A 17033-nucleotide genomic window follows, 5' to 3' on the forward strand; every position below is an offset into this window, starting at 1 on the left:
ATCCCTTGTTTTCTCATTGATAGGGGGAGAGGCAGCCAATTACTGGGATGACTGCAGGAGCAGCAAGGAACTGTGGGACATGCAGTCCCCAGAACAGGGGTACCCACTATAATATCTAGGGGAAAACTTCACACGCCCACAGGATCAAGAGGAGGGATCTAACACCTAGAGGCTGCCTGGGAGAGGAAAGATACCACGAGGTGCAGGGAAGACTGAATGCTGGGGAAGGATGCTGCGGTCCTGAGTCGGTATGACTGTTCCTGCCACAGCTCCAAGGTCAGTGACAGACATCTCACCAGAGGGTGGACCTCAGGTGCATCTCCAGGCGTCCCTGAAAGTGTGAGCCATTCAAGTGATTAGGTAGCCAGTCAGGCAACCTGTAGAACCTGTCCCAGGATATCTTCCCCTTTGGGCCTCCTGATGCTGGATTGAACAGAGGACCCAATCTTCCCTAAGCCCCTGTACACACGGTCGGAGATTTCCACAACCAAATCCGTCGGATTTTGCCCGTCGGATCTTGTCCGAAACTGTTACATACACACGGTCGGACAAAGTTGGCGAAAAATCCGATCTTTCAGAACGTGATGATGTAATTTCGTTACGATGGGACTACATTCAGGCTAATAGCCAATAGCTTTGATGTAGGAATTTGATCTGAGCATGCGTGGCACTTGGTCCGATCAAAATTCTCTACACATGATCGGAGTATGTCCGATCGGCCCAGTTGGTCGGGAAATATTTCCAACATGTTGGAAAATTGGGTCCGACGGATATTCAGATGGAATCAGTCCGATGCATACCACACACAGTCGGATTGTCCGACGACACGGTCCGATAGGACACATTCCGACGGATTCTCCGACCGTGTGTACAAGGGCTAAGACAGAACACTGCAATCTTCCCTAAGACAGAACCTGTAAGCGGGGGAATTAGCGTGGCTGCATTATAGAGGGAAACACATTGTGTGGTATTGTAAATGAAGTAACTTTAATTGCCAGATAAGCAACAGTAGAAAATTATATTTACAAAAGAGGCGTAAACAGTTCTCTTGTTAGCATATTTGTTTTTTTTTTTTTTTTTGCTTTTGCTGCTGCCTTGCGGGGTCTCCCCCTTTCAAGACCACCTCCATACCACCCTTCGGGGCAACCATGGTGTGTACTGATCCATGCTCCCATCCCTCGGCTCCTCCCTCAGGTGCGGCTTCCCTCACTCAGCTTTTCAGCGCCGGCGGCCCTTTCACGTGGGGAGAGGCGGGGACATACGTCTGCCCCCTCCCTCCTCACATTTGTGCACTGCGAGCCAGTGACGCAGGTGCGGGTCCCCATCGGCGGCTGCCCCGAACGTCACAATGCCGGGCACATGCACCCGGAAGTGACCTCCCCCTATGGAAGCCGACTGCGAGATCCTTTTTGCAATGGCTTCCTGTGTTTTTTTTTTCTTTTTTGTTCCAGGGCTTCCCCTCCCCTTAATTGGCACCGGGACACGCCCCCTCCATCTACCGCACATTACATGTGGAGGGGGCGGGCTCCCACGCCACCGACTCGGGGGGCATCACTATCCCTCCCTACCTCCTAGCCACTTCCACCCTCCTCCCTTTAAAAGGCTGGCTTTCCACCCTGTCAGTCTGGCCAAGACTTCAGGCCACACTGACACACACACACACACACACACACACCGCTGCTCTAATCAAGGTAAGCCTCTGGTCTGACTACTCATCCCCATCATACCACTATTGTACTGTTCTGACTCCCTCACTCATCCCTACCATACCCCAATTGTACTGGCATCCCAGCCCCCTTCCCCCTCCCCCCCTTTTTTTTGTTTCCATCGCATTCCTATGTGTATGGCCCTTTTTTTTGTTCCCTTCCCCCAATTCACTATTTACACAAACTATTTCCAGACCCACTGCCTGTTTGAAACACCAGACGTGCTCCGACCTGAGCGCTGTGTCCGTCATTTACCACCGCCAGCTTTTTCTCCGCAATACAATTCTACAAATTTTCAGTGGCTTTCCAGGTAATCATACTCCTTTATTACTACTTTAATTGCTCATGGAGAGGCCATACCCAGTCAATCATTTCATTTTATGCTGACCTGTTTGAGCTTATATATATACACACACATTAATTACTTTTATTTCAATCTCATTTCATTCTTATTTACATCCTATGTACTCTTTTTAGATTACCCCCTGCGGTTTCTGTGAGGGACCTCCATTGATGCCCTCTGTTGGGTGAACCCCCATTTCGTCACTTAAGTTTGTGAGCCTCCCATCCAGGGCGGGAGCAATTTTTCAAGGATCAGTCTCTCTCCACCTCCTGGTTCCTTTGTCGGATGCGAGGAGACACAAGGCAGCAACACAACCCCCCCCCCCCCCCCCCTACTGTTCTCCTGAGATCCATCATTGTTTTTAACAATGTATAATTATGGAGGGATTTATGACGTATCGAGCTTCTGATACAGGGTCAGTACAATCCTAGCTTTTACTCAATGTTAGTATGCTACAGTGACTATAACCTTTGTATTAGCCACGCATCTTATGTTATCTCTTTTTTTGTAGATTGATATTATATGTTTGCTAATCCATTTCCCTGAGGAAGAGTTTGAAACACTCGAAACGCATCGGAATAGGAATATTCACCTGTATTTTGCTCTTTGTGTTTATTGTATTTTGCATCATATTTTTGTTTTTTGTATCCACACATTCATTCATATCCCTTCTACCATTCAGGCTTCTGTTCGCCCATATGACCACTACCCCTTTGATTTTACTTGAAGTAAAATAAAAATATTTGTTTTAAAGTAAGATATTGCCTATTAAATACTTGTCCTGCCCCTTTAAAGTCCTGCTGAGGCACCCTTTTCGCATCTTGTTAGCATATAAGGCACAGATTCACAGTCCATTCACCAAAGATACAGAATGCCGCTCAGTAAACTGGCACTGTAGTTATGATTCCTCTCTTCAGGCATATCAGTGGTATACAAGGCACATTTTGGTTATTTGCCATAGGCTGCTGTCCATAAGCAGGTTCCACGGATGCCGCAGAGATGATTTAACAGGAAAACACACCGTCTTAGATGAGCTCCTATCACAAGCACAGCAGTAGCGCTGATAGGCAGGACTCCTGAGGATCCCTGCTCTGTCCCTACAGGCTGGAACACTCTCCCTGAGCAAGACGTAGCTTTCCCTCACAGGCAGTATACCTTTCCCTCACTCATTCCACACACAGCTCCTTCAAAATGGTGGCTGTGCTCTCTTTTATATGGAAGCTAACAGAAAATGGTGGACAAAATCTAAAGATAACTTGGTACCAATCAGAACATGAGGCTTCTCCAAGATGGCTGCTGGAGACAACTTCAGAGAAGTTACAGCCTCAACAGGATTTCACAGAACAGCAGGAAAACACAAACACATTCTGAATATAATATGACTATTTCTGCATTAGGAAGTAAGCATGATACAATTGTAGTCCCACTTCTCCTCTAAGCCAGCAAGATTGTCCTGTCACAGTTAACTGTATGTGAGGAGGCTACCTACAATCCTGTGATACTCTTACATTCTGCTGAGCAGCGATAGTACCTGCCTTGCTTTTCTGAATACTGCCAGCACAATATGCATCACCCCTATCTACCAAGACATCTATGAATACACCCTATTCACTTTACCCAAAAGGAATTAAGTGCACCAATAAAAGGCCAACTAAGGATATAAGGACCCTATCTACACCCAGGAATCTAGTCACTAAATGAGTGGGTTTAGGACTTAAGGGTTAATTCAGTGCACTAAATCACATATTGTATTTTTAAAGTGTCGTTTGGGACTGTAGTGCTGAGGTGCAGAAGGGAGAGGTCTGACATAAAAGAAAAGGACATTCCCCTACCCTCCTCCTGCCTGCACTCCTAGAGCCCAATGTAAGTAGAGTTGGGGATTAATCTATTAAAGTGTTATAATTCCTACTGTAATTTATCATTTTTATGTGGTTACCTCTGCTTTCGGGGGTTATTGTGCTTTGTGGTTATTGTGCTTTGTTAGGAGCGTAGATAGAGGCAATAGTAGTAGCATGACCTTGGATCTTACCCTGTAATATTATAAACCTACTATTTGGGTCCTTGTATATATGATCAATTTCAAATGCTGAGTTTTTTAATGAAAATGGCTACTCCACAGGATTTGGTGGTGTGGGTTGTACAATAAAATTGCTTGAAAGATCTGTCAAAGAATTGTGGGCGATTGGTGTTAGAAAAGTGGGTCTCCTGCAATAGAAGAATATCTGCACCCAGACTTTTGTAATGACAGAATGCTTTCTTCCATTTCTGGGGAAGATTAAAGCCCTGTACGTTATGTGAAATAATTTTTAAAGGGCCATTGGGGCTCAGAGATTGTGTAGCTTGGTGATTGCTATAGGGGCTGTGGGGGGAGTAATACCATGGAATAGCCAAAGTCACATCATCTAGACAGAAGAAATACCATAAATGATTCTTAACAGAAAAGGCCTTTGTCAGCAGATCATCATGAATAGATGTTATTAGAGGAATTCTTACTGAGCACAATGAATGAACAAACTTAAACAAGCTAAGAGAACTTAGAAAATTGCTCAAATGCCAAAAAACAAGCATGGGGGTCAATGGAGAACGTCCCCAATGACAAACTATAAACCTTTTTTGGACTATAAAGTCCAATACCAACCGGAGGGTCCATGAGTTGCCAAGGCGAGGAACAGGGCGACCATATAGACCATGTCACACTGAGAATGACCAAGGAAAGGGACGAGAGTCGGTAGGGGGGATGACCATGAGCGCGAGGAGAGCTACCACCTGAAGGCTTTAGAGTATATTGAAAATTGTTCAGGTGTGGTCTGGCTGTCCAAAAAAGAAAAAGTACAAAAATTGTCTCGCAAGTTGGGAAAAGTAGCATAGGGGATAGAAGGGTTCCTTCAGGGTTCGCTTCTTGAGCTGCGGAGAACAGAGCTGAGCTCCAACAAATCAGTCAGAACTGTGAAAATAGGAGATCCTTCTACATGGGTTAGTACAAGAGTTTGTTGGATTGAGAACCCATCTCGGTGCGAGACAGTCTTGAAGTAGAAAACCGAAGAACTAACAGGCAGGATGGATTAGGATGGCTGGTCCCGAAACAGTTGGCGCCATCTACCTTGGGGTCGGCGTGAGGAGGGTGTGTTCCATATAGGGCTGGGTCCTGGCGTAGGAGGCTGCTGACTCAGGGCATCTGGTTCCAAAAGGCCAAGTTTAAACAATACTTCCTTTCCTTCAGTGACATTATAGGCTGTATACGTAGTTCCATTGTGTGGTACAGTGAGTTTGAAAGGAAAGCCCCATCTGTATCGGATGTGAGCTGACTGTAGCACTAATGTGACCTCCTTCATCCTACGCCTCCTGTCAAGTGTAGCCTGCGAAATATCGGGGAAGATTTGATTCTTCACTCCATCCAATTCTATGGCTGCTGAGTTTCTGGCAGAGTGTAAGTTGTCTTCCTTGATTAGGTAATCTTTAAGGCATAGTATAACATCCCGTGGCGGTTTCTCCACAGGAGGTTTGGGGCGTAATGCCCTGTGAATTCTAACGCACACAAGCGCAGAAGGTGGCGTGGAAGGAAGGAGCATGTGAAATAACTTATTGGCTGCAGCAGGGAGGTCGGTAAGCGCTTCTGAGATGCGACGCAATCTCAAATTGTTTTTACGGTTACGATTGTCGAGGTCTTCAGCCTGTGCCTACACCATTTGAAAGTTCTCAGCAAGTGCCTCATAGTCCTTACAGAGATCGACATGTGCTAGAGCCAGTTCGTCATGTTTGGTTTCTAATAAATCTGTGCGGCCGCCTACAGCTGTGATTTCTAATGACAAAGTATTGTTAGCTTTGTGTAGCTCTGATTTGAAAGTCCCTGGTAGTTTTTCATACATGGCGGATAAACTATCCTCCAGATCTGTCTTTGTAAGCTGTGCAGGGCACTCACAGTCACCCCAGGCTGATGCTGTGAACACAGGGGAAGCCGCTGAGGACTGTGAGCCTCGCTGGGCCTGGGCACCATCTTTAGCCATGCCTGTTTGTTCAGCAGTGCGCAGGAGGCATGTGGGGAGGGACCCTTGTGGCTTGTAGTTCCTCTGCTTTATGCGGGACGGCATGCACCCGGAGTCCCTACAGGGGTGCAGGGTTGAATGTGACCAAAAAGGAGCGAAGTCTGGCCCTGTGGGAAAGCGATTAGTCTCCGTTACCAGAGCTCCTTTTAGCTGCGTCCGTCTCTCATCGCGCCGCGCATGCGCCCCCCGTGGCTGGTATTGTTTATTTGTGGGGTGGGCAGGGTGGTCGTGTAGATGGTCTGCATATATAAAGGTAGAGCTATGGTGATGGGTTTATAATTGTGCCTTGATGGGAGTTACAGGTTCCTCAATATAACTACCATACCGACTTTTGGGGATACCAATCTTCACAACCACCATTCTCTTGCTTTTTCAGGAAAAACAGGATTTGTATAACCGCTTACCTGTACAATCCTTTTCTTGGACTACATCATAGGACACAGAGCCTTAAGTATTTACTTAGTGGGTTATAGCTACCTTTAGATGTTGACACTGGCACACCCAATACAGGAAGTTGACTCCTATATATAACCCCATCTCCTTCCAGGAGTACCTCAGTTTTTGTAGCCAAGCAATATACTTAAACCCCATAAAAGAAGAGGGCGGGACCTCTGTGTCCTATGATGTACTCCAAGAAAAGGATTTTACAGGTAAGCTGTTATAAAATCCTTATTTTCTTTATCGTACATCATAGGACACCAAGCCTTAAGTATTTACTTAGTGGGTCGTCCCATAGCAATGCTACATGAGGGGAGGGAGACACAACCCGTAGGGCACCCCCAAACCTTGAGGACTTGTACTTCTGTCTGCAGCACACTGTGCCCGAAGGCGATATCCTCATTGCGTCTTACATCCACTTAGTAAAATTTTGTGATTGTATGGACCGAAGACCAAGTTGCGGCCTTGCAGATCTGAGCAAAGGAGGCCTGGTGACGCACTGCCCAAGAAGCACTAACCGCTCTGGTAGAGTGTACCTTAACTTGAATAGGGGGAATCATAAGTTTGAATTATAACTTGCCGAATCCACTTAGCAACAGTGGATTTCAACGCTGCCAGTCCTTTTTTAGGACCTTCTGGCAGAATAAATAAGACATGTCTTACGAATCTGAGCAGTTTTCTTTAAATAGATTTTCACTGCTCTCACTACATCAAGACAATGTAGTGATTTTTCTTCCCTGGAACATGGTTTTGGGAAAAACAATGGCAGGACAATATCTTCATTCAGATGAAAGCCTGGAACCACTTTTGGCAAAAAGCCTCGACGAGGGCATAACACCACTCTGTCTTCATGAATAATCAAATATGGCTCTTTGCAAGAAAGAACAGCCAATTCTGAAACCCTCCTTGCTGAGGATATAGCAACCATAAAAATCAGCTTCCTAGTCAGAAGGACTAAGGGAATATGCTGTAATGGTTCAAATGGCTGTTTTTGTAACACTGACAAAAACTAAATTCAAGTCCCAAGGGGTTAAAGGTGATTTAACTTGCGGATTAATCAGCATCATCCCTTGCATAAAACCCCGGACAAAAGAATGCGTAGCAAGCAGTCTTTGAAATAAAACCGATAAGGCTGAGACTTGATCCTTCATAGTACTTAGGGCCAACTTCATCTCTACGCCCATTTGTAGAAAGGCAAGGATTCTGCCTATAATAAATCTCTGAGGGTGCCAACCCTTGGATTCAAACCAGGAAACTTAAGCTTTCCAAACTCTATAATATACAGCTCTGGAAACTGGTTTCCTTGCATTGATTAAAGTTGAGATAACAGACCTGGAAAGCCCACGCTTCTTCAGAATATGGGTTTCAATAGCCAAGCCATTAAATTTAACATTCGTAAAGTAGGATGGAATATTGGCCCCTGGGATAGCAGGTCTGGCCTTAGTGGGAGAGGCCAAGGACCCTTCACTGCCATCTTTACGATCTCTGCGTACCATGACCTTCTAGGCCATGCTGGTGCTACCAGAATTACCGGCTTTCTTTCCAGGTTGATCCTGCAAAGAAGTTGAGGCAGCAACTGAATCAAAGGGGAAAGGCGTAGATGAGTGAAAACTGATCCCATGGGGTTACCAGCACATCTGTTCCGTATGCGAGTGGATCCCTTGTTCTGGACACAAAGTTGACTAACCATGTTGAATCTGGATGCTAGAAGATCTATGTCCGGAGTCCCCCATTTTTGCAAATGGCCCGAAACACTTCGGGTGAAGAGACCATTTCCCTGGGAATAACTGCTGGCGACTTAGATAGTCGGCCTGCCAATTTTCTACTCCTGGAATGAAAACAGCCGATAGGGATGGGACATTCCTTTCTGCCCAAGTCAGGGTATAGTTTACCTCTCTCTGAGCTGAGAGACTCTTGGTGCCCCCTTGGTGATTGATATAGGCCACAGCCGTGACATTGTTGGATTGAATCCAGACTGGACAATTCTTTAACCTGGAGGTTCATGTTTTCAGAGCCAGATACACTGCCCGAATCTCTAGGATGTTGATGGGCAGGGCTCTTTCGAGTTTTGACCACTGTCCCTGGACAGTCGTCTCCTCTAGTACTGTTCCCCAGCCTGAGAGGCTGGCCTCTGTCGTTACTACTTTCCAAATTATTGGTCTGAAGGATTTCCCCTTCAGAAAATTCTGGCTTCTTAACCAACTGAGGCTTTGAGACACTCTTGGGGACAAGTCCAAAGCTTGGATCGTCTTGTTCCAAGCAGAGAGGATTCTGTTTTGCAACAATCTTGAATGGGACTGGGCATAGGGGACTGCTTTGAATGAAGCTACCATCTTTCCTAACAACCTCATGCAAAGGCAAATTGAAGGATTTGACCTGACCATCCGTACCAGCTCTTGTTTGGAGCTGATCTTCTTACTGGTTTTAAGGAAGACTTCTCTAGGTTGAGGATCCAACCGAGACTTTCCAGGTAACTGGTTGTAATGCGTATGCTTTGCCTTAAGCGAGTCACTGACTAGTCTATTAACAATAGATCATCTAGGTACGCCAACACTGTTATGCCCTGTGCCCTCAACCTGGCTATAGGTGGGGCCAGTATTTTTGTGAATACCCGTGGTGCTGTGGCTAGCCCGAAGGTGCTACAGCACCACGGCCTGAAAGTGCCATTGTTCCACTTCGAATCGCAGAAACCTTTGGCGAGTGGGAAATATAGGGACATGCAGATATGCGTCCCTGATGTTGATGGACGCCAGAAGTTCTCTGCCTTGTAGGGTGGAGACCACTGACCTGATCGACTCCATTCGAAATTAGCGAATTTTTAGGAACCGATAAGATTTTTTAGATCAAGAATGGGCCTGACATCTCCATTCGGTTTTAGTACCGTAAACAGGCTTGAATAGAAACCTAAACCTTTTTCTTCTGTGGGGATCTGTATAATTACTCCTTGAGTCAATAATCGGTCTAATGCTTGAAACAGGGATTGTCTTTTCCCTGGATCCTTGGGAACGCTTGATCTCAGAAAGTGAGATGGTGGAAACTCCCAAAACTTTAGTTTGTATCCTAGAGTCACTGTGGAGAGAGCCCATCTGTCCTGAGATTCCCTCTGCCAGATTTCTGTAAAATGCAGAAGTCTTCCCCCTACCTTGGTGAGGGGTGACACCTCTTCTTGAAGAGGTCTTAGTATTCTGCTTTGTAGTCTTGCGGCTCCAGGTCTTCCTTTGAGCCTGGGCCAGACCCTGCGATTTTCCTCTGGAATCCGACGGTGGAAGCCGTAGCGGCTGCCTAGAGGCAGATGCGCTTGGCGCAGGAGAGAAAGCCAGTTTAAATGAAGGATGTTTATACTTTTTTGACTGGCAAAAGAGTACTTTTTCCACAGGAAAATGTCTGGATGTATTTATCCAAATCATCACCAAATAGTCGCTCCCCATGAAATGGGAAACTAGACAGTAGGTTTTTGCAGGGTGCTTCGGCAGACCAACCCTTTAGGGGTCCTACGCATGTGTACTAGCACAAGTGCAAGGCGAGACGCCTGGTGAATAGAATCCTTTATAGCATCTATGGCAAAACATAATGCTTTTGGTAAATTGGCCAACTCACTGGCCTGTTGTGCAGGGAGCTCGTTAAGGGATTCTGTGAACTGGTCTTTTAAGGACTGACAGATGCCTATAGCTGCAATTGCAGCCTGAGCAACAGTACCTGCTAAAGAAAAAGAGGATTTTAACAGGAATTCCAACTTTTTATCTGTTGGATCATTTAGCATCTGTGCATTGTCCACTGGACAAGTTAAACTTTTATTCACACTGGAAACCGCAGCATCTACTGCTGGAACTTTCCATTTTTTTGGTGAATTTTTCCTCCATAGGATAGAGAACTGAAATGTCTTTGGAGGGACAAAATGCTTATCCGGATGATCCCATTCGGTATAAATGAGCTTCTCTAGCAATATGTGAACTTGAAAAAGAAAGAACTGGTTGTAAAGGTTTCAAGGAACCCAAAGAAGAAACCAGACTTTCAGCTGACTGTTAGGGGGTAGCATGAAAGTGGAGCGAATCATGTCCGTAAGGATTTGTACCTCAGATTGTGAAGCTGAAACTTCAACTTTTGTTTCCTCCGCAGAGGAGTAATCGATTTATTTTTCCCGATCGTTTGAGGGTAATATCTCATCCTGTTCCCACTGCTACCCTGGTAAGGGGTTTGGAGTGAGAGAGAGGGCTCTAGCCTGCTTCTTATCCCCTTTAATGGAGGATGCAATTAAAGCTGCTAATCTTCCTTCTCAGCCTTGCAGGGCAGAGGAAAATGCATCTTCAGTCACGTATACAGGGGCGGAAGTGTAAGAAGCAGTTGCACCACCGATGACTCATCCTGGCTTGCCATGTGAGGTATCTCCGGAGAGGATGACAGTGTGGAGGCATGTCTGGAGTTCCCAGTGCCTGGGTAGAGTAGAGTTGTTCACTCTCTCCCATGGGATTTTACTGATACTACCATATACTTATTTGTTTGGGATGATGGTAGCTTGGATCTGTGGGTCTTTTTTTGTGACTTAAGGATCTTCTTTGATCTGATCAACATGGTCCATGGCATATTCCATCTCCCATCTAATATCCCCTGTTCAATAAGGTTTTGATGATCAGCTCACAAGTGGCCCCTATGTGTTTCGGCTGAATTGAGCTGTGTTGCCCCTGAGCTTTTCCGTATGTTTCTTTATTGGAAACCATTTTCTGTCTAATCACTGATTGATTAATACGTATTTTACGTGACCCTCTTGCAAGATAGCGAGATCCTTCTTTGCAACTACTGAACCCAAAATGTGTCCTGAAGTAGTACAACAAAACTTGTAGATGCATTAGGGCTCACATCATGTATCAATTATCTGTATATGTGATTTTTATTATTTCTTTCATGTCTCTGGTCTTTATACTATATGTATTTTTCAATAAATGTTAAAATAATTTTTTGTACTTCCAGTGTTTGTTGTGCCTTTAAAGTTCGACCACAGGTTTTCTTTGAATTCCTTTTTTTTCCTTTAAACTCCTCCAAAACTAGATACAACTCTAGTGTACCCCTACGCACAACCGTTGTTTTGAGACATATTTTGCTGCATTGTGTGCTGCCGACTCCTGCTCTGCTCCAAGAGATGCATGTATGTATATATGTACTAGCTTATCCAACAATCATATGATGTTTTTAAAGAGCATAAGCTCCGTATTCTTTTTTTTTTGTGCAATTGTTTTTGTAATAAAATACCTTTCATGTGAACCTAATGTGGTTTAGTCCTTCTCTGGTACCGTTAAAGCCTGTAAACTCTGGCTGTTTGTTTTTTGCATTGACTTCCATGTATTATTAATCCGAGTCCTGTTTCTATCTGAGAGTTCCATTGGCCATGCCTGGTCTTTCATTTTCTTTTCCCAACACTGGCGGGCATGTGACTCCACTGGTGTTGGGCGGCGCTCTCCTTGGAAGACCGCCCCACACTTGTATCTCTATTATTTTGGGCCTTCCAGCCATTATATACATACGATGCACGCTTGCATGTCAGCGTGGATTCACGCACATGCAGTGTGGGGTTTGGGGTCTTCCGGGGAGCTCATAAGTGGGCTTTTACCAGCCGGTGAGCATTGCGGATCCTTTTCTCCAAGAGGGACGCCCAGCTGAGCCTTCCACTAGGTATTTATTTGGTCACCAACTTTGGCTGTCCGTTGTCGGACACTGTACAGCGCAATGTCATTTACTGATGAACCCTACTTGCTCTATACCCTTAGACCTGACTGGCTGGACTAGTACCGGTGTGGACATGTAGAGCAGGGATTGCAAACAATTTGCTTTGATGTTATACATCTCTGCAACTTACTTATTCTCGGCCCTATGGGAGATTTGCTTTTAAACTCTTTTTTCTCTACCCTTTGGAGTTGTAATATTACAAGCATATTTCACATTGTGATATACCAGGTATGCTTTTATCAATTATATCCCTATCACATTCTTTTCTCTCCTTCACCACTTTTTCTCCCTTTCTTTCACTTTTACCAGGCCTGGTATCACCATAATTTAATCTGCATCCATCCATTATATATATACATACACAATGCAATGCAAATGTATTTCTGTTATTGTTATCCTTTGTATAGGTTTTCATCTATGTCATTTACCTTATAGATTCATCCTCCTAATGAAGCGGTCCTTTGATCGCGAAACTAGTAGAGGATTATATAATCTGTGAGCAATAGCCATAACCAGCAATTCATCTTGGAAGTCTACAAGTATATGTATAAATGTATTGACTTTTCTTTATGTTCTGATTTTTGTAATTATATGTGCTTTTTCTATGTAATAAATAAGAGTTTTATTCAGTCTACTTTTGCTCATTGGTACCGAGATTCATTTTTCCCCTGTGGTTGTAGGAAGACAGCTCCCTTTTGCATACAATTTTATGATGATGGTACTTTTATTCTGCCTATGAATTAGGTTTCAACTTTAAGGGAACCTCACAATATTTTCACTGTCCTCATTTATGGCAAATTATGGGTTTCAGCCATCCATGTTGCCTGACACATTTGTTCCTCAGGCAATTCCTGCATTAGAGGAGCATCTGCAATCTCCTTTCCACCTGGGTGCAGGTCCAAGAGTCCTTGTGACATACCAGTGAAAGGTAAAGACCCCATGCTGACCAGCGATGCCTACCTGCACCTTCCTATCAAGTTGGGGAGAGGGTCTGGCCGTCTTCCCATAACCTCTGATTTCGTGTTCCCTCACAAACTGGCACCAAGATCAACCCAGTGGCTTACGCATTAGACATTCCTTCCAACACGCGTATTTCTAACGTATTCCGTTTCCTTACAAAAACCATTGGTGTGCAAACGCTTTACCACCTCGGTACCATGTCCTCGCCTGGTTCAGGTTGACAACCAGGTGGAGTATGAGATACAATCGATCATTGACTCCCGTAGGTTACCTACCTTACTTGTACCTTATTCACAGGAGAGGTTACGGTCCAAGGGAATGCTCTTGGGTCTCATCCTCGGAGGTACATGCTTCTGCCCTCCCCACAGCTTTCCACAGATGTTTTCATCTCAAGCCTGGTGCCCCTATGAGGGGGAGGGGTCATTGAGGAGGGGGTACTGTCAGGGCTGGGCTTCTAGCAGCTCTCTTCTCAGTTCTCAATGTTGCTCAGCTACCAGCCACTCATTGTTTCCACAGCGACTCATCTGGTTACCATTACCTGCCTCATTAGTCCAGCCCACAGCCAGCCCCTTCTGACTATTTAAGCTGCCTTGTTCATTCCCTTGGTGTCTTTGCCTTGGTCAACATATCCCGAGTGTCTCTGCCAAGTTCTGTTAAAGACTTTGCCCAGCTAACGTCCCTTCTGGTTCCTGATCTTTGGCTTCTGACTATGCTCATCCCTGGCTTTCTGATTAACCGTTTTGGCTTCTGAACCCTGGCTTATGTTTTGACTATGTTCCTGATCTGTCTATTTTAACTATTACCTTAAAAGGTGTGATTTTTACTGCATTTTCTGTCTCAGTCTGATTCATGGCTCCTGACACTGATGACCCTTGGGTAATACTCTTCCACTGCTCCCAAGAACTCATTAAATCTTAAACATTCTATCATCCCTCATTTACTTAATGCTGCCAAGGCCCTATGCCTCCTATGTTGGAAGAAGCAACACCTTTGACCATACCTGTGCAATGGAAGACCTCACTTTTTAATTTACGGAACGCTCAGTTCTCCTTCACTAAAATATAGGCATACTGGCTGACATTCAAATCCACCCCTCACTATGCAGAGATAATCTTCTGAATAGGGCTGTCTCTGATTCTTATAGTGCAATGCTGATGTGGTCGTTATTTGTATACTAGTTTTCTGTTAATAGTCACCTACTTTCTTATTGTATTATTCATAGTTGATCTATACATTGGACTGGGATCTCATAAATTGACAAGACACCTTACTATGTCCTCTCTACTTTCTTCTGCTTTATCTTTCCTCTTCTTTCCATAACCTCCACCCACTCTCTACCCCTCTGTTCTACGAACTATCATAGGGTGAAAACACCTGAGATGACTGTAAGAACCTGTCGTGACTAGCAACTTCCACGTTGTTCTAATACTACTTCGATGGAATGTTTGTCTCCTTACTGTTTTGTACCAGTTCTTAATAAAAACATAAAAAAAGTTAAATAAAACGAAGAGAACACTATAAGTAATGCCGTTTCCGTTTAATAAATACAGCTGTCAATACAATGTACTTTGATGTAAATATCTACACATATTAAAAAAAATGCATTATATTAACCAGGAATCTGGGGTAATGAAAGATTTAAAAAACAAACATGAAGAAAAATAAACAGGACCAAAAAAACAAAACAAAAACAAACAAACTACGGACCATGACCTTAAGACATTAAAGAGCAGTGTATACTATAGCCTGGATTTGCATTGCTATGATCCCCTGCACACCAGAAAGTGTCCGAATAGTGTGCCAACCACTTATTAAGTATACTAGGTGGAGTGTTCTTCAAATTTTTACATAGTCATGTGCTCAGGCAGCACATAGGAGATATCATCCCAAGGATGTCGGTACAATCCTTGCTTCAGCCTCTTTTGGTCCAAATAATGTCCTGTAAATGAAAACGCAATTACTAAAGAATTCATAAAGCCATGAAAATTCATAGGTTTTAAATATAAAACAGAAGTGGATTCAAAAGTCACCTCCAGCCAAAGTTTTTTTTTTTATTTAGTTTGTTACGGTTTATGTCCCTTATTAGGGAGAACCCCCCCCCCCCCCCCCAATGCAGGAAGTAGAAACAGAAAGGGTTAGAAACTTTTGAAATAATTTTTATTGGAGTTTATGCCTTCCTGACCGACACACTTTCTGCTACAGCAGCCTTTCTCAATACAAAGGGAAATGCCTTTCCCGGCTCAAGGAACCCCTTACCTTTCCCGACTCAAGGAACTGCTGCTAAAAACGATTATCTACAATGCATGCTCCTTACACTTGTGGTCATTGGGAAAAATTCCCCAATACAGATGGCTAAAATGATCAAAGGTGTCAGTGGGATCTTATCTATTGCCGCATACACACGTAGCGGACTATCCGGCGGACTTACCGCCGGACTGTCCGCCGGACTTTCCGAACCAGCTACTTGCCCACACACGGCACTTTTTCAGCGAACTAATACGGCATACTAAGTCTGCCGTACTTTTGAAATGAACGGACTCGCCCACACACGCGGAGGAAAGTCCGCTCATTTTGAGCGCGTCTCCAGGTAGCCGGGGCCAGCGAAGGAGGCTAACCCCGAAAAAAACAAAAACAACAAAAAAACGTTGTGGGGGGTCTCCCCCCAGGTCCACATCAGACCCTTGTACAAGCACGCTACCCGGCCGGCCAGGAAAGGGGAGGACGAGCGAGCGCCCCCCTCCTGAGCCGTACCAGGCCGCGTGCCCTCAACATGGGGGGGGGGGGTGGCTTGTCGCTCTCTCTGCTCACAATGACGGGGACAAGGGGATGCTGGGACTGTGACATACTGGGCGGGGACATCATCCGGTGATGTCCCTATATAAGTCGCCGTGCGCCTTGTCCCCATCATTGTGAGCAGAGAGAGCGCGACGAGGCAACATCTGAAGAGAAGAAGAGAAGAACAGAAGACGGCGACAGAAGACCAGGCCAACGCCTGTAAAAGAGCTAGAAGAAGGTGCGGTGGCCCGGCAAGAAGAACCGAAGAGGGGGACAAGACCCCCAAAGAAGGGGACAAGCCCCCCGGAGTCGGAAGAAGAGGGCGGCGGTGAAGATGAAAGCCGGGCTCCTCCGCTAGCAAAAGAGCTAGCAGAAGATAGCGGAGGAGTCTGGCGAGAAGACCCCGGAGCTGTGCAATACACTATTTTAACCCTTGTGTGTTGTGTTTTTTTTTTTTTTTTCCCCACAGGTGAATGGGTAGGGGTACATTGTACCCCATACTCATTCACATAGGGTGGGGGGGCGGTATCCGGGGGGGGCCCCCTTATTAAAGGGGGCTCCCGAATTCCGATAAGCCCCCCGCCTGCAGACCCCGACAACCAACGGCCAGGGTTGTCAGGAAGAGGCCCTTGTCCTCATCAACATGGGGACAAGGTGCTTTGGGGTGGGGGGGTGTGCGGCGCCCCCTTCCCCAAAGCACCTCCCCATGTTGAGTGCATGTGGCCTGGTACGGCCCAGGAGGGGGGGGGGGGGGGGGCGCTCGCTCGTTCCCCCCCTTTCCTGGCTGGCCGGGTAGCGAGCTCGGACAAGGGCCGTTTTTTTCGGCGTTGGGGTTCCCCTTTAAGTCAATACCAGGTGGCGGGGCCAGTGACGCCTCCTTCGCTGGCCCCGGCTACCTGGAGACGCCTTCATAATGAGCGGACTTTTCTCCGGGCAGGAAAAGTTAGTTCATTTCAAAAGTACGGCGGACTGGCGCACACACTGCCGGATGGTCCGCCGAAATGCGAGTCCAGCGGAAAGATTGGAGTGCAAAGCTACTTTCTAAGTCCG

The 17033-nt window shown here is 45.5% G+C and overlaps 1 protein-coding gene across 2 annotated transcripts in view; it reads right to left on the minus strand.

The window, feature by feature from the left end:
* Positions 1-14730: 14730 nt before the first annotated feature.
* The window catches only part of ACLY (ATP citrate lyase), a 129860-nt gene continuing 127557 nt past the window's right edge, over positions 14731-17033 (minus strand). For both annotated transcript variants that reach the window (XM_077459570.1, XM_077459569.1), the window contains one exon: positions 14731-15147. In XM_077459570.1, coding sequence (XP_077315696.1) covers positions 15053-15147 — 95 coding nt within the window. In that variant the 3' untranslated portion in view covers positions 14731-15052. The remainder of the gene's footprint in view (positions 15148-17033) is intronic.

This window comes from Lithobates pipiens, unplaced genomic scaffold (genome assembly GCF_037356315.1).
Source record: "Lithobates pipiens isolate NorthernLeopardFrog02 unplaced genomic scaffold, aLitPip1_a1.2 Scaffold_28, whole genome shotgun sequence".
NCBI lineage: Eukaryota > Metazoa > Chordata > Amphibia > Anura > Ranidae > Lithobates > Lithobates pipiens.